At 44.2% G+C, this 26963-nt stretch overlaps 1 protein-coding gene across 2 annotated transcripts in view; it reads left to right on the forward strand.

Annotated features, from left to right (window-relative positions):
- Positions 1-26963, forward strand: part of LOC138492047 (melanin-concentrating hormone receptor 1-like) — a 370693-nt gene that overhangs the window by 100924 nt on the left and 242806 nt on the right. For both annotated transcript variants that reach the window (XM_069618973.1, XM_069618974.1), the window contains exon 2: positions 14710-16747. In XM_069618973.1, the coding sequence (XP_069475074.1) occupies positions 16080-16747 (668 nt within the window). In that variant the 5' untranslated portion in view covers positions 14710-16079. The remainder of the gene's footprint in view (positions 1-14709; positions 16748-26963) is intronic.

The raw sequence follows: 26963 nt of genomic DNA on the forward strand, positions 1-26963 counted from the left end.
AAGTCGGTACAAAAATGGCCAAAAAAAACGTCTTTTTTGTATTAAGACTTTAAAATGCGGAAATATGACATAGAACCCCTCTACTGGCCTTTCTTAGAATTTTCACAATGTTCGCAAACACCAGGGGGATATGCTTTTCTTCCCCTGGTCTTTCTCAGGTGTGCAGAGCTCACAATGCCAGGGGGTATGCTCTCTTCTCAGGCCTCTTGTAATGTTAAGAGAATGATTCCCCTCTCTTGGCCTTTGTCAAAATCTTTACAAATGTTAACACAATGTTCCCAAATACCAGGTGGTATGACCCTCTTTCCCTGGCCTCTCTTAGGCTTCTTGTAATGCCAAGAGAATGACTCCCTTCTCTTGGCTTTCAGCTCAATATTCAAAAACATTAGTACAATGTTCCCAAATACCAGGGGTTACGACTTCCTTCCTCTGGTTGCTCTTTGGCTTCTTGGAATGCCAAGAGAATTTATGGACCTGGATCTCCAGCAACTTGTTGCTGGGCCCACCCATCATAAGGAGAACACTTTGGACCTGACCTTCGCATCCCCCAGGCTGGTGATTCCGATCCGGCACAGGAGCTGGAATGGGCAGATCATTTTTTTTTGTTCCGTTCACGATTGTGGTAGCTGTGAAGGCTGTAATTCTCGCTAAACCTAAGATCTTGAAATGGTATTAGCGCTCGGACACCATAGCTGAGGTGGTGAAGGAGAGATCCACTGGCTTCATAGCATCGCACCCTGTGGATTTATCCTCTTTTGCTCTACTATTCTCTTCCACAGCAGACCGTCTTGCACCCCTTAAATTGTGTAAACAGAGAGCCCGTCACTCAGAACCCTGGTATGATGAAGATCTAAAAGCATTGTGGCTGAAACGGAGGCAGGCCGAATGGAAGTGGAGGAAGTTGCACCTTCTGGACCACCGTATGCGACTTCGTTCAGCCAATCCGGCATATCATAATGCTATTAACATAGCTAAAAAGAAGTTCTATTCAGGTAAAGTTGAATCAGTTCTTAATCAGACCAGAGAATTATTTGAGGTTATTCAGGCCTTATCCTCCCCTTCAGCCGAGCGGGTCGGCATTAACCCATCTCAGGAGTAGTGTGACTCCCTATCCACCTTTTCTAATACCAAAATCATATCTGTTCATTATCAAATCACTCTGGCCATTTTAAAGACTGCCAGATATGCTCCTGCCCTATCAGTATCTATTCTGGCCAGTTCCTGGTCGTCTTTTCCTTCTTTTTCCTCTGAGGACATACTGTTGGCTACTGCCAAACTAAAATCTGCTTGCCCACTTCATTCCATCCTAGTGGCCATCTGTAAAGATGTCATGCCATCTATTGCGTTGTGGGTTTCCCAGGCAGTTAACCACTCTTGGCAATCATGTGTTATTCCTCCTGACCTTAAGCATGCATTGGTGATCCCTCTTCTAAAGAAACCCTCACTAGATCCTTCTGTCCTGGTAAATTTCCGCCCTACCTCTCGTCTGCCTTTTTTAATGAAATTGCTTGAGTCTTTAATTTCTAGTTTATTTGTGCACCGGGGTGTCCACATACTCTAGAGTTAGCCCCCCACCATTGGCCCCCCGCCACACCAGCTCGGAGGAGTCTTTCAAGGTCTTTATTTTGAGTACATAACTAAGAGGGAGTTTCTTTTCGAAAGTCCACAATTATGACAGATTGATTGTCACAGCAATTAGATGCAAGCATTAATCGTATGAGAATGACCATATCTGTACCCCTCTGACTTACCTTGGAACGTTATTAAAGCCCAAGGGTTTGATTTATTGTCTCCCCTTTCCATAGGAGACGGGGGTATTTGCCTAATCCGGATTTGCAAATTCCAAATAGAGCAATGCCGAAGTTTGAATGACCAGGTCCTGAAGAAGATGTCATCAGTAATCCCAGTCATCGAAACCAGTCGACCCAATGTTACTGACGATATCCTTGAGTCTCGCTAGGATACATGTCTTTCATATAGCTTACACATGTTCGTGGTAACAGGTCATTTGTGAGCATTTTATCCAGATCCCCCATGAGGGACCTATTCTTAATATTCAGGAGTGACCAATATATATGCTCTGAGAACATATTGACTAGCTGGTTAATAAGGTTATGTGAAATTCCCCCAGGCAATGTGTAGCTTGTGAACATACACAAGACATGGTTATTCATGTTTACCTGTCATGTGGGGGCGCTTCCTCTGGATTTTTAGTAACTAAGCTCCTTTATGGTGCCACATTGTTTAGTAGGGATAACTTTCTCCCTCTTTCCCTTATAGATATGCGGCACACCACTGTAAGCCTAGAGACAGCACCTCCTGACAGGGTCAGGGTGCGCTTCTGTTGAGGGACAGTGTTAGTGGTCCACACGCACTTCTTTGCTTTACTGTAACATAATATGCACGAGAGAGTGCTCCATTGTCCGTTCAAGTATGTGAAAAAATGGTGGGAGAAGGCGCAGCAGGTGCCCTATTGAAATTAAATGTGCCCCGCTCTCAGGAGTAGAGCGCATTTAATAACAACAGGGTGCTGATGCTTTTGCATTGGCGCCTATTGAAAAATGTACCTCCCCGCATGACATGGGGAGCACGGGGAGAGGAGGAGGGTGCCGCATTTTTTGTTTTGCTGACAAGGCCCTGCCTCGACTGAAGCTGGCCCTGGGTAATTTCTGGACTCATCGAACACTGGCACTGTCAGCACAGGAGTGTTGCTTCTGACAGCCGTTAGATCAGAAAGAGTGAAGATGGATGGGCATGGGCATTGGACATGGGATTATAGGGTGGACAAATCCCACCCACATTTTTAAGTGGGGGGGATATAATGGCATTTATCCCCCCAGAATATGTAAGTGTTTGTTGTGTCCTGCACAGTGCAGCGCACTGTGTCTCTGCACAGCATTGTCTGCAGTTGCATCATGTAGCGTATAAAAATGTCTGCAGGCTGCAGCCGCCAGCGTGCAAAAATAAAAGTTCTTCTGCAGACTGTCTGCAGGCTACATGACTGACAGCGTTTGATTATCGAGGAGGGAGAGAGACAGAGACTACTTGACAGCTACCTAAGGAAAGTGAAGTGTCCTGTGTGTCCGATGTCGTGTCGGGCCCTGCTCGGCAGATACAACAGTTGTTTCCTAACACACATGCTTCTCAAACAGGAAAGTTAGGAAACGACTGTTCTATCTGCCCAGCAGGGCTCGACACCTGTTGTGGGGGTAGGGAGGAAGATGGCACGTATTGGGTTGTTGTTGTGAGGGGTTGAGGAGGCAGAGGGGCGGGTATAGGTTTTCTGTTTGAGGATGCAGAGGCAGACAGCAAGATATGCATATTTCGCTCAATCAGTACGCATTTTGCTCTTTGAGTCAAGCAAGGCCTCATGGCCGGTCTCTTCCAATGAAATCTGTGGCTTCCCACCTCTATTTAAAAAAGTAACATTTGTAAATTAAACATTTACGAAACTGAACAAATAGCAATAAAATAACCAGAAACATGGTTGACTTGTGTTTGATATGAAATAGGTAAAGCAATGCAGACAGGGGAAAAGGAAAAAGAGGAAACTGGGGATTACGCACCGGCAGCACCCTTAACAGTTTTTTTGTATCATTGACCCATTTCAATGTAAGTGTTCATTTTAAAGTGTACATTTGTTTGTTCATTTCCTAGAAAGCAATACAGCTGTGAACAAATGATTTCGTCATATGCTTTCAAACATTTAGCTTTTTTACCAAAATCTTTTGACCATTTCATCAAAATTTACATTTCATTTGGGGCCACTGCAGCCACGTGCTGTTACCTCTCATTACTAATAATAAAAACAGTGCTGATATATTGGCTTTGAGGACCATTGAAAAAGTCTGACAAAGACCGAATTATGCTATCAGAGAAGCATGTATTTTGTGCATGCATGAATTCCTGCATTAAAAGAAAAACCTACTTTTCACACATTGGCTTGAATCATAAAGTAGTGGAACTACAATGAAAACAGTGTTAGCGTTTCATCAAACACACAGAAAAATAAATAATTAAAGGGCTGCTGTAACACAGCTATCCGTGCCACCACAGCACAAAGAACCCATGTTTGGGTCCCTACAGATCCATTTGCCGAAGTGTTTGTTGACCCTGATGAAGGATGCCATGATTTCTGTAGGAAGCTGAAAGATGTATTGCCCTCCCTTCGCCCCTCTCAGAGATAGAAACCACTGCATACACTTTCTTTGTCACTTGCATATAATAAATTGCTGGGTACCACGGCTTTCTCATCCATAGATGATAATCCTTGTCCCCGACACGACATTACACACACACACAGGCCAGCAAATCGGATCTGCACTGTAGTCTTAAAATATAGTGTCCCGATGATGTCTAGCAGAGTATCAATGCACATATTTGCCAATTTGACCCAATCCTACCGTCTCCTTTCACACCTGAGCATTTCCCTCGTCCCTTCATGCATTAATGCCTCGTTGCGCGCTGACACCCAAGATAAAAGGTAGACAGGCCCAATTGTACCATTTTCTGTCCAGCAAGTTATCAAGCAGAAAATCACAGCAACAAGAGTGCAGGTGAAGGGAAAATGCCCCTTACAGCTGTGAAATCCAAGAGAGCCTTGAGTCACTGGCAGGTGTTTCTTCTCCCAAGCCCAATATACATTACAAATATGTGGATTCTGACATCACTAGGCATGTACCTCACAAACGGGCAGCCACAGGCATACAAGTATGCCATGCACCATCCAGTCTGTCTGTCCAATCAAGGACCACACAGAGAAGGGCAGTGCATCCACGGCCCGCATTCCTGTCTTTAGCTGGATGCTACCAAACCTAGAGAGCCCTGACCACCCAGCATGACCGTTCTAGACAGACTACCTTACAGATTCAGGGAGTCAACGATACAGACAGGCTATCCTTGCCGGGCATGTACCATGTACCATGGGGCCCACGCAGCTGTTCCTCTATCGTGATTCAGGAGTCCAGAGATATGCAAGGCTGTCCCTGCCAGGCATGCTCCTGTACAGATTGAGGGACACCAGGGGTAAACCAGGCATCTGATAATACAGATTCAGGGCATACAATGAACATCAAGGCTGTACCTCCAAGGCCTGATCCCATACACACTCTGGGAGGCCAGGGGCAAACCAAGCAGGGGGGATCCAGGCATGCTCCACTGCATACTTAGGGAGTCAACCCGTCCGCTAGCCTCTCCCCTCCCAGGTATGCTATTGTACAGATTCAGGGATCCCTTGGGCCCAGCGGGCTCTCCCTCACTAGCATTCTACTAGACAGAGCCAGACATTCCAGGGTCCAAACACAACACTGTGAATCAGACAATCGATTACCCTATCCACCGGTCTGTCCAAATGATGTGTCGCACAAGCACAGTGGTAATGGTGTCAAGCAGTGCAGGTTTATCATTTCTTATTTCTTTGTGACAGTTATTCAATTGACTTACCCTCTTTGGGAGAGAATGAAGGAATGCATGGATGAAAAAATTAATTAATGAACGAACGAACAAACGGACGAACGAACGAGCGAACAAATGAAACAACTGATCCGCACCCCCTTACTGCTCTTTCTGACCGGAGGGGTGGCAGGTCAGTTCGTGGGTAGTTTTGAACTTGTTGAAGGTAAGGAGGTTTCCTTCAGTGGGGATACATGTGAGGAGGTACTCTGCTACCGTCCCGAAAACCCAATACAACTCCCCCACCACCCCGCCTATCGATGTGCAGCCTATTCTAAGATTCTGAAGCAGATTTCTATGGGTTAAGGAAAGGAAATGCATATATGTTTTCTTCAAGTGTTGAGTTGTTTTGATTCTATTCTGTGTCTGCATTGGTGGACCAGGCAGATTGGCAGAGACGGATGACCTAGTTTCCCTCCAGCTTCCAGTCTGGCTGTGGCATTTTGAATGACCAAGTGATGGGAGATTTAAAATGTCAGCATCCATGGGTGGAGTGTGGCTAATGCAGTGAAGTCCGGGGTTTGTGGCCCTCCCATTGCCATCTTTTATTCATGTGTTTTCCATGCTTTGGAAGAGGTGTAGGTATCCTTGACAGGCACTGACCATTGATCCTTACTAGGCGCTGAGGGCACGATTCAGGAATATTTTCACTGGAGAACATCTAAAGATGTGCTAGGCATCACATGTGTCATGGGTATCAGGCAGATAGTTGGGGCAAGCTGGGTGGAGGCTTGGCAGGCCTGGCATAGGCACACAAAGAGCCCATAGCAGATCCCTCCTTTGCTTCCTTCCTAGTGTTTGTAGTGACTTCCTGATTACCACTTCCTGTTGCCAAACAGGAAGTGCATGACAATCCATGAGCTCTCTAGTGTTTGGGTGTGGCTGGCTATATAAGCAACACACAAGATTCTTCCAGTGCTTCTTGTTGCTTACTGTGAGCTGCATCAGCAACACACGTGCCGTGCTCTGGATCATCCTGCTTCAGTTTACCTGCTCCGGATCATCCTGCTTCAGATTACCTACTCTGGAACATTCTACTTCTGTTTACCTGCTTCAGATCCTTCTGCTTCAGCTTACAGGTACTCTGTGTTTTCTCCACGCCGCGGCTATCACCGGTCAAGAGGGGACTTCAACACCGGCACCTGTAAGAACAAAGAAGAACAGCGTTAGCACTCGCACTTCAATAACGCTGCGCATACTCACCGACTGTTCCCGCGACGCTGGTATCCAGGTCAGTTGTACGAGCGCACAAACCCCTGCAAAAGAAAGAAGAGACATTAGTCATTGCGCTCGCCCTAATAACGCAGGGACTATTGCACTGCGCTCCCTCTCATAACGCAGTGTATACTTACCAATGTCTCCGTGCAAACTTACCAGACCACCAAGTCTTCGGTAGCGCTGAACACGGACTCGAGGCGCTAATATCACGTATCCACTCCTGCAAGGGAAGAAAGAGGAGAGACATTACCATGCGCGCTCGAATTTGAGGTGCTGCAATTACCTACCAACAGCTGACTTCTGAACGCAGCGCTACTCACTCACAAAATGCCTTGGCAAACAAAGACAATACGGACAATTCAGGACACTAAACATTCTCCGTGCAACGTTCACTTGTGGAAAAGACTTTCTAGCCAGTGAAGAAACTGGCGCCTTGAACACTCAGCCTCGCTGTAAAGGCATATAACAGCGTGTGGCATCTGAACTCAGCCAACAGACATTGTCATCATTCATATCAGCGAATCGCGCCCCTGCAAATGCAGGATGGAGAGCACACCTTACTAAAGATCAAGGTAAGCCCTTAGGGGACATCACAGCACACCTTAAAGTAAAGGGAAGGGCCCAGGGGAATCAGGTGAATTCAGGTCTGAGTGTTTACCTTGTATTTGACAGGAATCCCTCTGGGTGAAAACAGGGGAAGTGAGAACTCAGGGGTCAAGGGAGGCTCATCCATCGCTCCTGCAGAGACTCAGGTGAGTGTGACACAGGTGTGCTCCTGCTACCTTATAACGTATTCACAAAGCCTAAAATTGATGCAAATCTGGAGCTGCCTCGAACATCTTTGACATGCTTACATCCAAGTGAAACTTTGCTCAAAGGCATCTCAGAGATGCTCCTGGCAGCTTGGGATTTTCTCCAGCTATGGGCTTTGTAAATCAGGTAGGAAGTAGCAGGATGAATTTGAAGATGCTCAGGTCATTTCCTAATTTGCTCGAGTGCAAAGTTTTGTGAAACAGGCCGTGAGTGGCAAGGCTGTATTGAACATGGCTTAGAGTGTTTTGGCTTTGTACCTTGGCATAATAGCCCTCCTAGTCTGGTGGCCTGTTGGTGCAATAAGAGTTTTTAAAAAACAGGACTTCTAGCCTATAGCCATCAAGTTTGATGAAGATTGTGACCTCCCAGGCTTCGATAAGGGACAGTGAAAGCAGCAACATCACACACCTGGTCCCTCTACTGCCATAACAGGACTTACTCAGAGGTACAAGCAAGATTTCCTCTTCCTTTGAACCCCACATCCTTCCATTCCAAGACACACACACGTCTCCTTGCCCCCACACAAAAAAGGAGCAACTTTCAGTTGGTAGAAAAGGCTGCAACTCCTTTATTTTGCAGGAGTCCACTTATAGGTGATCTGCCTCTTAACAAGCTGGCATTCTACAGTGGCCCGCTGGAAGTAATTGTTATTGCTTCTTTCTTACCATGAGCTCATAGTCAGATGAAAAATTCAGAAATGCAACATATAAAGGCATGTTCTTTGCTGCGGCATCCTTGTTAATCAGATGCCATAACACAAACATGTGGTCGAATGTGGAGAGCCTCGGTCTGAATCCTCCCTGCATTCAATTCAGGATGACATATTCCCCAATCCACTTCTTTAATTCCGACAGTATGAGATGACAACAGATTTTTTCATCAATATATATTAGGCTGATTGGTGAATAAGAGGTAACAACATCAATGGTGCCTTTCATATAAAACGATATAATGATTGAGTTGGACCATGAAACAGGGGACACCACTGTTCCCACAAACAATGGACAAACCGACCAACACAACTGGACCTACTAATTTTGAGAGCGCTTAAATACTACAGCTGTTATCATATTTGGGACAGGTGCCTTTTCCCTTGCTAAATGATTGATTGTTTTATGAACCTTCTCCCCTGAGAAGAGCCACCCCTCTTCTTTGTCACTGCACTTGTGCGTTCCGAATATCCTTAAGCCTAGTAGGACCGCTGTTTGGTTTATTACTTATGCATTGCTTTTCCATTATTTATTTGTTCCCTTGCTCCCTTCCCTTTTTGCCTTGTAGCACTTTGAAACACTGTTTTGTAGTATAAGCGCTTTATAAATATCCAATATATAAATAAATAAATAAATGCTCAATACCGGAGACCAGTCTCTAAGTGTGGGACTAGGATTCATACCTGTGTTGCTCTGCGTTATCTTGCTTCCAAAACAAATGCTATCCTCCCAGCCCATATAGCTGCTAATCGCAGTGTCGAGTCCATCCATCTAAGGAAGGTGGGGGGGGGGGTAAATCGGAGCTCAGGCAGAATCGACGACGGATCCCTAGCATGAACTGCTTTTATTCTTGATTTTCTTCTGTTTTCTTTTCTTCTTTTCTCTTGTTTTATACAGTGATGATATACGTAGTGCCATTTCAATTTTAATTTTGTGAAAAGTAGAGTTCTTTGACTAAAACACAATGGGCCTCATTACGACCCTGGCGGAAGACCATGGTGCTGTTAGCACCATGGTCCATGCCGGTAAGTTACGGACTCCGCCATGGAGAAAGGGGGAATTACCACCCCATTACAAGGTTGGCGGGGCGGTAATTCCCCCTTCCTCCATGGCCCTTCCCCATACCCATTTTTGCCTCATAGGACTCAATGGGAATGGGGAAGGCGCTAAGTACGGTGCCGCAAATTGCGGCACCGTAATTAGCACCAAGGTCCCTTTGCAGGTCCCTACTTTAATGGCTGGTCTACACCAGCCGTTAAGGTTGGGTCCCGCAAAGGGACCTCGTAATTAGGCGCTAATAGGTTAACAGCGCTGCAGCCTTTCACGGCGCCGTTAACCCATTAGCGCCTGGGTCGTAATGAGGCCCAATGAATAAATTTCAAAAAGCAAAGACCCCAAGTTGTCCCATGCTTCCCCTACCCCCCCCCCCCCCCGCCCCCAGATTGTATGTGTCTCCTACTCCCCTGTGGATGGGTGCTCTTGCGTGGCAGGGCTGATGTTAAATGGAGGTACTGATGCTGTGCAGAATCAAGTACAGCTCTGCACAGAACGTGCCTCCAGAGTCTTCAGTGGGCACTGCCTATAAACAGGAAGGTACTTGGATAAAAAATAGCACTTCCGCTTAAGACGTTCATTCTCACAGGCTTACAAACAAGAGAGAGAGAGAGTAATTACTTTGAGGCACTGGAGCACGACCGCCACAGCCACCTCAGCACTTATAAATACGTCCTCATTTATTTGACGCGTTTTGCCCTTCCATTCGATTTGTTCATGGGCACTGGCATGTGCTATGCGCCTCCCCAATTCACTTTTGAAAAAGTCCCTCTCACAGGGATGCTCAGAATCCCGTGAACTAAGTCCATTTCTGCTATGGGCCAATCGAGCAGAAAAACGGCCAGGAGCCTGCATGGCCAGGCGGCTGCATTACGTGTATCAAAGTGCGTTTTAAAGTGTAGCCCCATTAAAGCATTCAATTACAAGGCAACGTTACCATTTAATGTTTTCATCAAAAAGTCGAAACGTGCATAAACTGTGCAGTAAGATCGCGTATTTAGCTCAGAGGCAGCTGCATTCCAGAGCTCCTTGATCACCCTGCCCACCATGTTACAACCTGCTTAGCATTCTAGATGAAGATCTTAGGCCACCCACCTTGCCAAATCACAGTTTCCTCAGCATTCTAGATAGCGCTCTTAGGTCACGCTGCCCACCATGTTGCAGTCTGCTTGGCATTCTAGATAGAGCTCCTTGGATACTCTGCCTACCTTGTCACAACTTCTTCAGCATTGTAGATAGAGCCCTTGGGTCCCGTTGATTGCCATGTCATGTCACAGCGACTTTAGCATTCTAGATAGACCTCTTTGATCATCCTGCCTGCCATGTTGCAACTTCCTTAGCGTTCTAGACAGAGATCTTTGGCCACCCACCTTGTCAAATCAATGGTTCTTTATAATTTTAGATAGCGCTCTTAGGTCACCCAGCCTGCCATGTTGCAGTCTGCTGGGCATTCTAGATAGAGCTCTTGGGTCAGGCTGATTGCCATGTCACAGCGAGTTTAGCATTCTAGATAGACCTCTTTGATCACCCTGCCCGCCATGTTGTAACTTCCTTAGCATTCTAGATAGAGCTCTTAGGTCACCCTGATTGCCATGCCACAGCTTCCTTAGCATTCTAGATAGATATTTTAGTTCACTCTGCCTGCTTTGTCACAGCTTCCTCGGCATTCTAGATAGATCTCTTAGTTCACCTTGATTGCCATGTTAGAGCAACTTTAACATTGCATGTAGAGTTCTTTGGTCGCCCTACCTGCCATGACACAGCTTCTTTGGCATTCTGAATAGAGCTCTTAGGTCTCTCTGCATGCATTGTGACAGCTTCCTTAGCATTCTAGATAGATATTTTAGTTCACTCTGCCTGTATTGTCACAGCTTCCTCAGTATTCTAGAAAGAGCTCTTAGGTCATGCTGCCTGTCATGTTTCAGTCTGCTTGGCATTCTAGATAGAGCTCCTTGGATACTCTGCCTGCTTTGTCACAACTTCCTCAGCATTCTAGATAGAGCACTTGGGTCACGCTGATTGCCATGTCATGTCACAGCGACTTTAGCATTCTAGATATACCTCTTTGATCGTCCTGCCTGCCATGTTGCAACTTCCTTAGCATTCTAGATAGAGATCTTTGGCCACCCACCTTGCCAAATCAAAGGTTCTTTATAATTTTAGATAGCGCTCTTAGGTCAACCTGCCTGCCATGTTGCAGTCTGCTTGGAATTCTAGTTAGAGCTCTTGGGTCACGCTGATTGCCATGTCACAGCGACTTTTGCGTTCTAGATAGATCTCTTTGATCACCTTGCCCGCCATGTTGCAGTCTGCTTGGCATTCTAGATAGAGCTCCTTGGATACTCTGCCTGCTCTGTCACAACTTCCTCAGCATTCTAGATAGAGCACTTGGGTCACGCTGATTGCCATGTCATGTCACAGCGACTTTAGCATTCTAGATATACCTCTTTGATCGTCCTGCCTGCCATGTTGCAACTTCCTTAGCGTTCTAGATAGAGATCTTTGGCCACCCACCTTGCCAAATCAAAGGTTCTTTATAATTTTAGATAGCGCTCTTAGGTCAACCTGCCTGCCATGTTGCAGTCTGCTTGGCATTCTAGTTAGAGCTCTTGGGTCACGCTGATTGCCATGTCACAGCGACTTTAGCATTGTAGATAGACCTCTTTGATCACCCTGCCCGCCATGTTTCAACTTCCTTAGCATTCTAGATAGAGCTCTTAGGTCACCCTGATTGCCATGCCACAGCTTCCTTAGCATTCTAGATAGATATTTTAGTTCACTCTGCCTGCTTTGTCACAGCTTCCTCGGCATTCTAGATAGACCTCTTAGTTCACCCTGATTGCCATTTTAGAGAAACTTTAACATTCTATGTAGAGTTCTTTGTTCGCCCTGCCTGCCATGACACAGCTTCTTTGGCATTCTGAATAGAGCTCTTAGGTCCCTCTGTATGCATTGTGACAGCTTCCTTAGCATTCTAGATATATATTTTAGTTCACTCTGCCTGTATTGTCACAGCTTCCTCAGTATTCTAGAAAGAGCTCTTAGGTCATGCTGCCCACCATGTTGCAGTCTGCTTGGCATTCTAGCTAGAGTTCCTAGGATACTCTGCCTGCTTTGTCACAGCTTCCTCAGCATTCTAGATAGAGCTCTTGGGTTACGCTGATTGCCATGTCACAACGACTTAAGCATTCTAGATAGACCTCTTTGATCATCGCCATGTAGCAACTTCCTTAGCGTTCTAGATAGAGCTCTTAGGCCGCCAATCTTGCCAAATAAAAGGTTCTTTATGATTGTAGATAGCACTTTTAGGTCACCCTGCCTGCCATGTTGTAGTCTGCTTGGCATTCTAGCTAGATCTCTTCATCACGCTGATTGCCATGTCACATCAACTTTAGCATTCTAGATAAGCCTCTTTGATCACCCTGCCTGCCATGTTGCAACTTCCTTAGCATTCTAGCTAGAGATCTTAGGTCACCCTGATTGCCATGCCACAGCTTCCTTAGCATTCTAGATAGATATTTTAGTTCACTCTGCCTGCTTTGTCACAGCTTCCTCTGCATTCTAGACAGATCACTTAGGTCACCCTGCCTGCCATGTTGAAGTCTGCTTGGCATTCTAGATAGAGCTCTTGGGTCACGCTGATTGCCATGTCACAGCGACTTTAGCATTCTAGATAGACCTCTTTTATCATCCTGACCACCATGTTGCAACTTCCATAGCGTTCTAGATAGAGATTTTAGGCCACCCACTTTGCCAAATCAAAGGTTCTTTATAATTTTAGATAGCGCTCTTAGGTCACCCAGCCTGCCATGTTGTAGTCTGCTTGGCATTCTAGATAGAGCTGCTGGGTCACGCTGATTGCCATGTCACAGCAACTTTAGCATTCTAGATAGACCTCTTTGATCACCATGCCTGGCATGTTGCAACTTCCTTAGCATACATAATAGAGCTCTTATGTCACCCTGATTGCCATGCCACAGCTTCCTTAGCATTCTAGAAGGATATTTTAGTTCAGTCTACCTGCTTTGTCACAGTCAGTTTCCTCAGGATTCTAGATAGAGCTCTTAGGTCACCCTGATTGCCATGCCACAACTTCCTTAGAATTCTAGATAGATATTTTAGTTCATGTTCCCTGCTTTGTCACAGCTTCCTCAGCATTCTAGGTAGAGCTCTTGGGTCACGCTGATTGCCATGTCACAGCGACTTTAGCATTTTTGATAGATCTCTTTGATCATCCTGCCCGCCATGTTGCAACTTCCTAAGCGTTCTAGGTAGAGATCTTAGGCCACCAACCTTGCCACATCAAAGGTTCTTTATCATTTTAGATAGCGATTTTAGGTCACCCTACCTGCCATGTTGCAATCTGCTTGGCATTCTAGATAGAGCTCTTAGGTCACCCTGATTTCCATGCCACAGATTCCTTAGCATTCTAGATGGATATTTTAGTTCACACTGACAGCTTTGTCACAGCTTCCTCAGCATTCTAGATAGAGCTCTTAGTTCACTCTGATTGCCATGATAGAGCAATTTTAACATTCTATGTAGCGCTCTTAGGTCGCTCTGTGTGCCATGACACAGCTTCTTTGGCATTCTGAATAGAGCTCTTAGGTCCCTCTGCATCCATTGCGACAGCTTTCTTTGCATTCTAAATAGATAGAGCATCTACTTCACTCTGCCTGCTTTGTAACACTTCACTCTGCCTGCTTTGTAACAGCTTCCTCAGCATTCTAGATAGAGCTCTTAGGTCACCCTGAATGCCATGGTACAACTTCATTAGTGTTATAGATAGAGATCTTTAGCATTTTAGATAGCCCTATTATGTCACACTGTCTGCCATGCTGCAGCCTCTTCGGATTTCTAGATAGAGCTCCTAGTTCACTCTGCCTGCTTTGTCACAGCTTCCTCAGCATTGTATGCAGAGCTATTAAGTCACCTTGATGCCCTTGTCACAGCGTATTTAGAATTCAAGATAGCGATTTTAGGTCACCCTGCTTGCTATCTCAGAATTCTCTCTGCATTCAACAGAAGACAACAAAACAACTTAGATCAGCACATATTTGTAAGAGGGAAACAGTGACGCTGGGGCTCAAAGATGTTTAAGTGGGAGAATTATGAAAAGGGCAGTCTTATGCATGTCTGAGAATGTGTTCTGATGAATGGACGTCCCTGGTGACAGTGTTGCAGGCTATCAAGTGGATCCCAACAAGTCATTTCCTCGACACATTGTCTTTCAGAGGAATAACCCAATTTCCAGACAGTTCAGTCCTCCTGTGAAAGTGGATGAAAAGGTTGCCAATTGTAGTGTTCAGTTGTGATTCCTTAATGATCTAGGCCCCTCACATATCACACTGCCCCCCTAATGGTAAACTGGGGTGGGATTTCAATTCCAGGGAATGTCCTGTGCATCACCCACTCCCTCCATCTCTTTGCTCATCTCATGTGTGTTTTTAACTCTTGATTTCAGAGCCTGAGAAAAGCGAATGCAGAGAGAGACCAAGACACAGAGACCAAAAAGTGCTGGAAGCCGGCCTCTTCCTCTTGTCTTGCACACCTAGGTGCAATCCTGATCCCGTGGCGTCCTGCAAGAGAAGCAGTGCTCAAGGGATCTTGCTTTGGTGAGTCCGGGTATTCAATGCAGAAACTCCTCTTTTCCTGCAGCCGCAACAGGGCCAGGAATCCACGGCAACGGGGGACACTATAATGGAATTGAACAGAGGGGAAAGAGCAAGAGAGTGCTGTCTCTTACTATATCTCAGAACATTATGAGGCGTTTGCCCCATACATAGAGCATGGCCAGAGATATTAAGTAAGGACATTGAAAATCACAATGGAATAACTCCTCCAACAGTTGATGTACTAGATGTTCAGCATAGGGCCCGCATGCTCCAGATCAACACCCAGCAGGACCCAGGTGTATCCAGGATTAAACCCTGCACAGGGATTGAACAGGTCTATCAAACGCAAAACTGCTATTGCTCTGAGTTCCCGGAAGGCTCTACGGACACAGACTGTTTCGGTGATTTTGGACGCTTGCATTTTTCACACAAACATCCATCTAAAAACCAGCATTTTTCTTTGCGAAGATTGAAAACTAGGGATATTGCGTGGACCTATGGATCGTTGGGAAAGTGTAGGACATGAAGCAACATGCACGGGAAAGAAGCAACTGTCCCAGTATACATAAAAGTGGCCCACCTCCATCGCAGCCTTAATCTGCAATCCTCCTGGTAATCAGTGATAAAAGGAATGCCCAAGGAATGTATGTCCACCTGGCAAATTTAGGACATTTTGATACTGGGAGATGTCTGATGGTCTGTACTGTCCACACAAGCAAAAATATGTTCCTGCATGCACAGTCTTATCTGGTGACATGATGTCAGCCACTAAAGAATTGTGAGGTAACTCCTTAAAACCTGGGATCCACTATCTAGAATTTCCCTCGTGAGAATTACACCAACCAAGGGAGTTTTATCGAACACATCATGCAACATGGCAAATTTCAGGGGAGGCAAACTCTGGATACTACTGCTATAAGCACCTCAATATAAGACATTGTGTTCACTATATGTAGCCTTAAAAGAAAATAGCACAAAGTACGAGCACATATTTTTTTAAAAGGCCATGGGGCCAGTCTGGCCATGCCTAGCTTAATAAGTGGGACAAAACATCATCTTTCCATTGATGTGATGTGGATGGAGGCAGAGGATTATCATCTCTGCCAATTTGTTGTTTACTTTTGCACACTACACTCTCAGCTTGCAGGCCTTATTATGATATGCTGCTTTGGGTGACCACAAACACTGAAGAAGTGGGGGATGACTCTGGTGAGCCTTGATGATGCACCCTACTTCACCCTGTTGGCGGGGGAGATGGTGGAGACCAGCAGTGCCACCTGAAAATGGAAACACCTCCAGCTATTGGTCTCCTCCACAGCTTGTGAAAAGGATGGCCATGCTCCACTTCTCCAGCTTCCCGGGGCCATTGGCTGAACTTCCTCCCACAGCTCCTCATCCGATAGAGCTGGTGGCCACCTTGCTGGACAGAAAAGAAGACTTCAGCATGGGGTTCAACCTCTCCTCAAGAGCTTCCGAACGCAACCTCTCCAACCTGTCACTGATGTTCTGCGAGCTTGACCCGGATTCCATGGCTACCACACCAATGCATTTGGACAGGGCTTTTGTGGAAGAAGACTACCTGGGTCACACCATCTCATTGGTCCTCCCAGTTGTGTACGCTCTCATCTGTGGCTGTGGCGTGCTAGCAAATGGCCTTGTCATATCCATCTTGCTCACCTGCAAGCAGAAGCTGGTCTCCGATGTATACATCCTCAACTTGGCTGTGGCAGATCTTCTCTTCTTAGTTGGCATGCCGTTCATCATCCACCAGCTGATCCAGGAAAAGGGCTGGATCTTCGGTGACTTCCTCTGCCGTGCTGTCACAGCCATTGACCTCAACAACCAGTTCACCAGTGTGGCCATCATTACTGTCCTCTGCATCGACAGGTAAGTCTTCGATGATGTATGAGTGGGCGCAGATTGCCTGCTTGGTCATATCTATACAGAACATAATTGGTAGGACAGTCCAGGGATTGTGTCACAGAAGAGTACTTAAAACCAGGAGAGGTGCTGTGAGTTATGTAAAATCATTAATCCTGACTTGTGTTGTGGCCAGTAGGAATGGTTCACCCTACAGTGCAGAGTATGCATTGGCATACCGACATAATATATCCTTTATGGTCTTATTATGTAGGTAATGTCTCTCGTCCAACTCAAGGTCTCGAGGGCTGAATCCATGCAGGGTTTTCAGGATACCCTTCATTAATATTCATGAGATGATCTTGCATACAATGATTCTAAATGTATGCACATTTTTCCTCATGAATATTAATGAGGGATATCCTGAAAACCGGTCAAGATTCCGGCCCTCGAGGTCCGGAGTTGGACAACCTGGTAACACAAAAGGATTGTTATAGTATTTCAAAGTTTGGGTGGAGGTTTCCCATCTAGTTAAGTTAATTACAAAATTATCATCATGAAAATACTTCTTAGTGATGTGTATTTAGAAACAATGCAATACATGTTTATAGGATGGATATGTACCTGGTTTTCTCATTTTTCCTTCAACGTAGTGCAAGATGGCATTCCGACACCGAAAGAGACATAATTGTAGACACACATTAAATCACAGTACAAAGAAAATATCTACTTGAGGGTTTTACAATTCATGTAATCCTATGTGTATTTTTGGACAAAACCAGAGACTGTGAGAACGGGCTGCATTTTTTTACAGAACCTTCAGATTATGGAAAACAAGGGGTGGTCTGGGAATCTCTTTAAGACTTGGTTGAGACTCTCCCGGGGGCAATCCACCCAAGAACAGGTCAATGGGCTGTGTTTGTGCTGGTAGAGAGACTCCCATAACCCCCTTTCTTCAGATTACGGGTTCTTTTATGGGCCAAACCTGCAGCTCTCGCTGCATCTTCCGCATGGCAGTCAGTGACTATGGGTCCATCCAGGAGAGACATGTACAAGTGAGCCACCACAGGGCCTCGCCCCTCAGTCCCTGTTACAGGGCCTAACCTGAAGCGTTCCTTGCCTGGAAGGAATCTTCAAGAAAAGCTTTTGGAGTCAGGCACACCTGTGTGCCTACGGACCCCCTTCTCGTGCACCCACCAGATCACGGTGCCTCGCTCCTTTCCCCTCGGTCTTGCCATAATACACAGAGAGGTGTAGGGTGTGGGAGGGAGTTCATCTGGACGAAAGGGGTCTAAGATCTACCACTACAAGAGTCACTGCTGTGAAGGACTGGCAGTTTCTGGCACTTCCTGTCTCCCTTCCTCATATGAAGATGTTCAAACGTGAGTCTAGCTGGGTACAGGGCAAATTAAGTATTAACCAACTAGACAAAGAGGCTTGAGGTGTCCTGTTCAAGCTGAGTGTCTGAGATGGAGCAAACATCAAGAGAACAGAGCTCGGTAAACCTGTTAGTAGTAGCCCATGTAGAGTGGGTGTTCTGAAAATGATATCTAGAAGGACATGGCAGTGGAGCACAAGTGAAGCAGCCTTGGTCTTCTTGCTGTGAGAACATGTAGATGGCAAGCTTGCTATTTTGGACCATCGCTTCAGAATTCAGGAAAACATTCATTGGAAAAAGAAGTTTATGCTGCCTTATACATAGGAATGTGTCTACCCTACACAATGTATTTCCTGGTAAGATAGCTCAGCGGGTTGAACGCTCGCCGCAGTGATCTGTGTGTGATCTGCAGGTCGCAGGTTCGAACCCCAGCAAGGCCAACTAAGCATTTTATTGTCTGGGGTCGATAAATGAATACCAACTTTCGCTGGGTGATATTGTATGTATGTTCTCTGTAAAGTGCTTAGGCAAAAGCGCTATATAAAATAACACATCATTATCATGTCTTTGGCACTAACATCTCTTGGCCCTGCCAAGCTAGAGCTACCAGCCTCCAGGCAACAGAGAGCCGTCACAACTTCAGAAGGATATGGAATGACGAGTGGTAAACGCATCTAAATGTTGAATTTAGATACCACTCAAAGCAAAATGGAAGGATGCGCATGGAGATGTGGAGGTGTTAGCTGGTATACAATATTTTTAGGGCTCCAGAGAAGGCAACACTCTGTGCTTTAAATGGTCTGGATCACAACATTTGATACTGTAGAGCAGGGTTGTCCAACTTCAGGCCTCGAGGGCCAGAAACATGTCAAGTTTTCCGGATACCCCCCATTAATATTCATGAGACAAATGTGCATTTAATGGTTCGAAATGTATGCATATTTTTCTCTCATGAATATTAATGAGGGATATCCTGAAAACTCGTCAGGATTCGGCCTTTGAGGCCTGGAGTTGGACAACCCTGCTGTAGGCCATCTACTCCTGCTGCCTTGAATGGCATCTGAGGGCAGGATTGGAGTTACACTACTTACATTGCTGCAGTGTGTTCTACCTGAGCGAGAACTATGAGCAGAACCTAAGGATTGTAAGTCCAGTTCATGCATTTATTTGTGTGGAGTCCCCCAGGGGCCAATTGCTGTTTCCAGCAATGTTTAGCATACAAATAACCCTACTCACCAATCTTATTAAACAGTGTGAATTAGATCTACAGCCTTATGCTGATGATAAACTGGTCTATCTAACAGCCGTAGGTAGGAAGGACATGCGCTAAAACCAGCAGTGTGTGATCAAGGGCTGGCGGTAACTGAACACAACCAAAACAAGGCTTCTAATCAGTAGTCCATTGTTTAACTACAGCACCCTAAATACTAACATTCTACCCAAAGCCGGCGAAGGGATTCCTAATTAAGAACAGGTGAACAGTCTTTTATAGGGTTATATTAGGAGCTGATCTTTTCATTGCAGGCTGTTAAGAGTGATTTGTTTATTTCTATTACGAAATGTGAGGCAACGGTCCTCCAAGGTTCACTTAGCTTAACTTAATTCTTCTCAACAATTGAACAAAGTTCATGTGTTGTCTAAAGCGATGCCGCGTACAAAATGCATAATGTGGCAGTTGGATAAACTGAAAATACTGCATTCAACTCAAAAGGAGGACTGTTAAAAATGCTGCTGCATCTAACGCCTTCTCATTCTAATGAAAGAATTCCGCAAAAAATGATGGTTTAAAGTGCATGTCCGCTAGAAATTAAGATCATGTACAGTCCATAACTGCTAGCCAAGCAATAGTCCTGGCTGGAAGTCACGCACCCAAGCGTATCCGCCAACAGCTCTTCTTCAAGTGACCAACCAAATTCAGTCCCAGTGTACATCTGATGATGGCAGGTTACTGGAACAGGAGGGAGGGAGCCTCCTAGAAGGGCTGCGCTGTACTCGTGCATGTTTTACCCTCTGTAAATTGGGAAGGAAGGACACTTATGTGTATTCCAGCGGATTTTTTATACCACATAACCTTTAGGGGGATAGCTCAGGGGCAACGTGCTCACCTTGGAAGCAAGACACCATGGATCAGCCCAGTTTCGATTCCTGGGTCCGTGCTTAGAAACCTCTGGGTATTAAGCGTGTTATAATTAACGTATATCATATATTCATTCCTTGCATACTATGTCCTGCAGCCAATGGAGTTTTAAATGAAATATTCTTTCTTCCTTTTGATATTTTTTTATTGTGTTATAGTCAAAAGATTTTTCACAAATACAAAATACACAGTTATGTGAATGAAAACAGGACAAAAAAAACCCAGAATTGACCAATATTAAAACTCAATCTTCCTTAGGTTGAGCCGTTGACTTATAACACTCTTTCTTCCTTTTTTCAGTGTAAAAGATATTTTCAGCACTGTGTTTGTTGCTCAATTTACTGCGTGACCACCGTCTGATAACCAAGTCCACGCGACTTTGAAAGCTTATGCATTCGACCATGTCAGCATAATATTTTCGGCGAGTCCAATAAAAGATATAGGGCCCGATTCCTGGAATTTTCTGCACGGTTCAAAGTTACTTTGAACTGCCGAAAAGTGCCTTTGCACTGCTCACACAAATCTTGATTCATTGTGCAGAGTGTATTTGTGCAGTGCAACGTCAGTGCAAAGTTAGTGCTTAGTCATTTTTGAGGTACAAAATTACTTTGTTCTGACTTTGCAGTCAAAAATACACTTTGCACAGTTCCATGAATCAGGATTTGTGTCTGCAGTGCAAAGTCACTTTTCAGTAGTGCAAAGTCACTTTGAACCGTGCAAGAAATTCCAAGAATCAACCATGAATCGGTTTGGTGGCAGTGCAAAGTCACTTTGCGCCAGTGAAAAGTCACTTTGCACAGTGCAAAATACTCCATGAATTAGGCCCTCTAGCTGCAGAGGTGGGAGCTGCCATTAACAAATGCCTGTCATTTTGTTTGTCACTTCCTTTATTTTAGCCTTAAAAAACAGCTGGTTGCCAAATCAACGACTGCTCAAAATACAGCCGCTGGGCTAGCTAGACGGCCTCACAGCCGCTGGGCTAGCTAGACGGCCTTACAGCCGCTGGGGTAGCTAGACGGCCTTACAGCCGCTGGGCTAGCTAGACGGTCTTACAGCCGCTGGGCTAGCTAGACGGCCTCAGACCTACCTTTGCCCTTGTCGCCAACGCCCACAAAAGTGTTCATTGCATCCTGATACACGAACACATTTAGTTTAAAGATTTGAATATGATCTTTAAATGCCTGACCTCCAGCTTCTCGCTCAGATGTGTTCAAACACATATACCTGGAAGAAGATCAGAAGGAAACAAAAAAACAGCTCAGAGGCCTCCTCTTTAGAGTGGCTAGAAAAGCTGATAGAAGATTTACAAACTGGGGATCTCGAGTTCAAACGATATCGAAGCAGGCTCGGAATGGCCTATAGGGCAGTAGGCCCATGACCGAGCCAAAAACACAAAATGCTGGGGTGGGCCAGTTTTTCAGGTCAAAGCGGCCCACTTTTTTGGGACAATTTGCTCCAGTTTGATCAGTTAATTCACTACGCGAATAGTAGCTTTTACAGTTTTGCTGAATAAATATTCTTTAAAAAGAACAATTTGCATCGAATTTTTTTTTTAAATCCACCTTGGATAGCTATTCAAAAAGAGGCACAAAATTAATGAATAGCTATTTGCAACTGTGGGCCCCCTTTTCATTGGTGCCCGAGACAATTTTATGGCCCAGTTTTTTAATCGTTAGTAATACTGATGTCTACTTCTCTCTGTGACCTTTTGCTCTTCTTTCTGTTCTGCTAGCTTTGAAGAACAACATCAATTAAAAAAACTGTTGGTTTTAGATCCAGAGGATTGTTCATACTCACACCCAAACTCACACTCAATTTGTCCCTGTGAAAGACTTTTCAAGGCGCAGAAAAGTAAAGAGACTGTAACTCGCTAATGTTCTTGGTAGAAGACACAGCCACAAAAAATGGATCTATGTGATCACTACGGCCCGCAGAATTCCGACGTCCGAAAATGGAAATTCTTTTTAATTTTTTTTTAAACCCCCTTTACACCACATACATATGCTGGGGGAGAACCCCGCAGCCCCCCCATACTACTATCATATCCCATACCCCCACATATATATGTGGTGTACGGTGTAGTCGAGAAAAAAAATCTGAATTTCGGGATTCAGAATTCTGAGGGTGACATTTTGGGCCATTAGCCTAAAAAGGGTCTTCCGTGTCTCAAGCTAAAGATTACTATTGGCCTTGGGGTCAAAAGGCTTAGGAGCCAAAATCGAAAGAACCAGATGAAAATCCCACACATAGACTGATTGCTTATTGGTTGAAGTATCTTTTGACTTTCTGTTGAAGTTCTGCAATGAAAAGTGCCCTTCATCAGAGTTTCTGTGTCTTGCATCATTTCACTTGATTTCACAGAGCTCAGTGACATTTCTTAAGCCAATTGCTACTGGACTGTGTTGGTAAGGGGTATTTTCTGGATACCAGAATGATTTCCAGATGCCGCTTGGTAAGACCAGATGGCCGTACACTACAACCTTGGCAATTAAAGGGGGAATAGCCTACCACGCAAGAGATTCTAAGGGAAAAAGAACCAGGAAAGCCTCCAACAAAGTTAGAAGGTCAGAGAACCAGAACCTGTTTAGCCAAAAGGGGTCCAACTGGAACAAGTGGCATTTCGCAGACTTTGTGAATTAACTATAAGCTGTGTGACGAGTGGCAGGGGAGTTAAAACCTGTAAACATTGTCCTTTCCAACACAGGGTCAAGTATCCCCAAGAGAAAGCGAGTTGTGTTCTATCCTTAAAGCAAAACGTGCGTTAGGTGGCACTGAAAGCACTACCTTGAAAACCAAAACTATTGTCATTAAAATAAGAGCTTTAACACAAGAGCTTGAAATAGGGGCATTGAATGTAGGTTGAATGTAGGTTTGTAATGCGTTTCAAAGCAGATGACATATGAGGATAGATATTATGTAGTTTGGCTATGTGTCCCACCCATTTAACGCTCATTGCTAAGGGAAATCTATGGGATTTTCCTGCCATTCCCACTCATTGTCCCTGCAACCACACCTCCTGTTGCACTCTTCGGCTGAATTTGAATGGCTTATAGTTTAGATTGGAACAAGCAAAACTGGCTCAGGGCTACCCCACCACTGGAAAGGTTTCTGAAATACCACTTTGCAGAGCTCCAATTAATTTGGTGAGTTTGTCAGCTAGTTTGTGCAGTGCTCTGCAGCATTGTGGATTCTTCTTAAATGGACAGTAGAGTCACACTTATTGTTTCAGGGTTTCAGACCATATTTCCACAAAGAGGCACAGCTACCAAGGCTATATGCCTCCACTGTTTGCTATCATAAAATATTGCAGTGGTGGTGTTTGTCTGAATCCGAACCATCCGCATCCTCGGGATGAAGGAATTTTGTTTTTCTTATTTTTATTTTGTATTTTATTTTAGAGTATAGCATTTACAACCACAAACATCCAAAGGAAAACAGTATTCATAACAACTAACTTACAATGTGTATCCTGTACATATTTACAAACCCCCCCCGCCACCCACACCCAATATTCACATCAACACAGAGAATTAATCAGTACATACTGAGTAATTTCCCCCATATTTTCTCAAATAGAGGAAGCTTTCTGTTTCTCCAAAAAATAGCTCTCTCCATCTCTGCCAAACTATGGATTTCATCAATCCATATCTCAATCTGAACTGGTTTCACCATCTTCCAACTTCTCAATATAATTCTTTTACCAACCATCGCACCCCAATAAATCATTTTTTTCTGACACGTGGATAGTTCCTCCAACAGAACATTGCTACAGAGAATTAAGGTTTTAAAATCAAAGGCTATCTTTTCATCTAACACAACATCACTGATCTTACCAAATTCAAACCAAAAGTCCTGTACTCTGGTGCAAGTCCATAACATATGTTCAAATGTGCCAGTGTCATGAACACATGCCCAACCATCAGAGCTGTCAGCCATACCTCTACTAAATAGCCATTCCGGAGTCCAATATACCCTATTGATGATTTTAATCTGTCGGGACCTCTCAGTCAAACTTAAAGAGCTAAGCCTTATGTTTGCACACATACGTGACCAGTGATCTTCATCAATAGTACTCCTAATTCGTCTACCCCACTCCTCCCTCAACAAAACATTGCTTTTAAATTCTCTTACAATCAATCCATAAACACGACTTACCAGGCCACATCCACCCATTTTTGGTTTTTGCCAAAGTATGCTAACATCTAGGCTTCTCTCCAAGTCAATCTCGCCTATAGCCTTCCGAAATGTTTCGATAATCACTCACACTGAAATTTGAAATTATTTAGATTGCAGTGCCCTTGCACTCATCCAGCTTCCATTCTCAAAATGTCATTTAACCATTGTACGCCTGCCAGAAACCACTCTGGCCAAAACAAGGTTTTTCCTTCACATTTAATACTAGTATTCAACCAGATAGAGGCGTTAGAATCCCTCAATGCATCATATCCTAAACTGTTATTCAGACTTGTCCAAGAATTGAATAGACATTTAGTCAAGGGGTCATTAACACCACATTGTTTCTGTACAGTAGTTAATAAAGCCCTAGGTAGTAACGGACCAAAATGACTACTCTCTGCACACAACTATTCATCCGGATTCGGCTTCATAAATTCCATTAAGGTTTGTGACATAAAAGCCAAATGGTACGCCCTATAATTAGGGGCACCCAAACCACCTCTTTCCAGGGGCAATTGTAATTTACATATCTTTAGCCTTGGTGGCTTCTGATCCCACAAAAAACTTCGAGTAAGTCTATCCAATTCCATCCAATAAGTCTTTCCAATATCCATTGGAATCATGCTAATCACGTAATTAATTCTAGGCGTGGAGACCATTTTCAGCTCATTGACTTTCCCCCATAAGGACAAATGCAGTACACTCCATCTCTCTAAATCCAACTTGTATGCAGTACAAACCATATCCATGTTTTCCTTTACAAAATCACTAAGATTCAGCAAAATCCACACTCCCAAATACAGCAACTTTCTTGTACACCATTTAAATCCCCATTGTGTAACAAATTTCTTATCACAGAACGGTACCAAGGGTAGAACCTCTGACTTGGCCCAATTAATCTTATAGCCTGAGAATCTATTAAAGGTTGACAAAATATCCATAATAGTGGGTATTGAAAGCCTAGGATTCTTAAGAACTAACAACAAATCATCGGCATACAACCACACCTTTTGTTGCATACCCCAACAGCTCACACCCTGCAGACCCCTTTCCAACCTTAGTGCTCCCGCTAGTGGTTCTATAGCAATGACAAAAAGCAATGGGGATAAGGGACATCCCTGCCTCGTTCCTCTCTCTAATTCAAACATTTCAGATCTTAGACCATTGGTATTCACATCAGCTGTTGGTTTGGTATAGAGCAGTTTTATCCAAGAAATGTATTTAGAACCAATTCCCACTTTCTCCAGGACCCTGAACAAGAATTACCAGTTTAACCTGTCAAAGGTTTTTTTTGCATCTAAAGAAAGAACTGCAGAGTTCTCCGTTGACTTAGTAGCTACAGAAATGGTACGTAACAGTTTCTTATGTTACTGGAGGTACTTTTCTCCTTTACAAAACCCGATTGATCAGGGTGAATCAATTTTGGCAACAGATTTTCTAGTCTTAAGGCAGGAATTTTGGCTAATATTTTGTTATCAACATTGAGTAGACTAATTGGTCTGTAACTTGAAGCTAAAGTCTCATCTTTTCCCTTTTTCAAGAGCACTGATAACATAGCGTGCCGTGTTGTAGGGGGAAGTAAACCTTCTGAATGGGATGATGTAAACTTCTTCAATAAGAGAGTCAGTTCAGAATTGGGTAACCATTTGTAAAACTCGACTCATAGTCCATCTGGTCCCAGAGATCTTCCCGTATTTAGTTTCCCAATTGCTCTCTTCACCTCGTCCAGCGTTATAACTTCATCCAAAGTATTTGATTCCACCTCCGTGATCTTAGGAAGTGGCAATCCTTCCAGGAAACCACCATCATCTGCAGAAATATATGTTTAATTTTTGTATAGATCTGTGTAAAAAGTCTGGAAAACCTTATTCATTTCTTTTGGTTTGAAAGTGATTAGGTCATCTCGTCCTCAGATGGAAGTAATTGTTTTTTCTGACTCTCTTTTCCTCAGTCTAAAAGCCAGCCATCAATTGCATTTTTCCCCCTTCTCAAAGTATGTACATTTCTGTTGAAAGAACATCCTATCCGCAATTCCAGCCTCAAACGTTTAAGTTTTTTTAATCAAAACTGAGTTTGCTGGATTAAACATCAAATCCCTTGTGATACCTTTAATATTTGACTCCAATTCCAGATATCTACTGTCAGATCTTTTCTTCAACCCACTTGCCAAACTGATTAGCATACTACATACCGTACACTTGAATGCTTCCCAAACAATGCCCGGTCTGACTTCCCCTGTGCAATTATATTTTACAAAATAGTCTATTTCTGTGGCAATTTTATCCATTTCTTTTTCATTTTCTAGTACCCTGGTATCCAGCCTACATGTATAATGTTTGTTCAAAGCAAAGTCCAGTTTCCCATCCATGATAACATGAGCATGATCCGTCAATATTATATTTCCAATTTTGGTTGTTAAATAGTTTTCGGGAATTCTACCTGACGTTAGTAACATGTCTAACCTCGAAGATGTCATATGCGCCCCTGAATAGAAGCTATATTCTCTGGCCTCTGGATTTTCCAACCTCCATCCATCCTTCAAATTGTGTTCC

This window comes from Ambystoma mexicanum, chromosome 10, assembly GCF_040938575.1.
Source record: "Ambystoma mexicanum isolate Mex_15411 chromosome 10, UKY_AmexF1_1, whole genome shotgun sequence".
NCBI lineage: Eukaryota > Metazoa > Chordata > Amphibia > Caudata > Ambystomatidae > Ambystoma > Ambystoma mexicanum.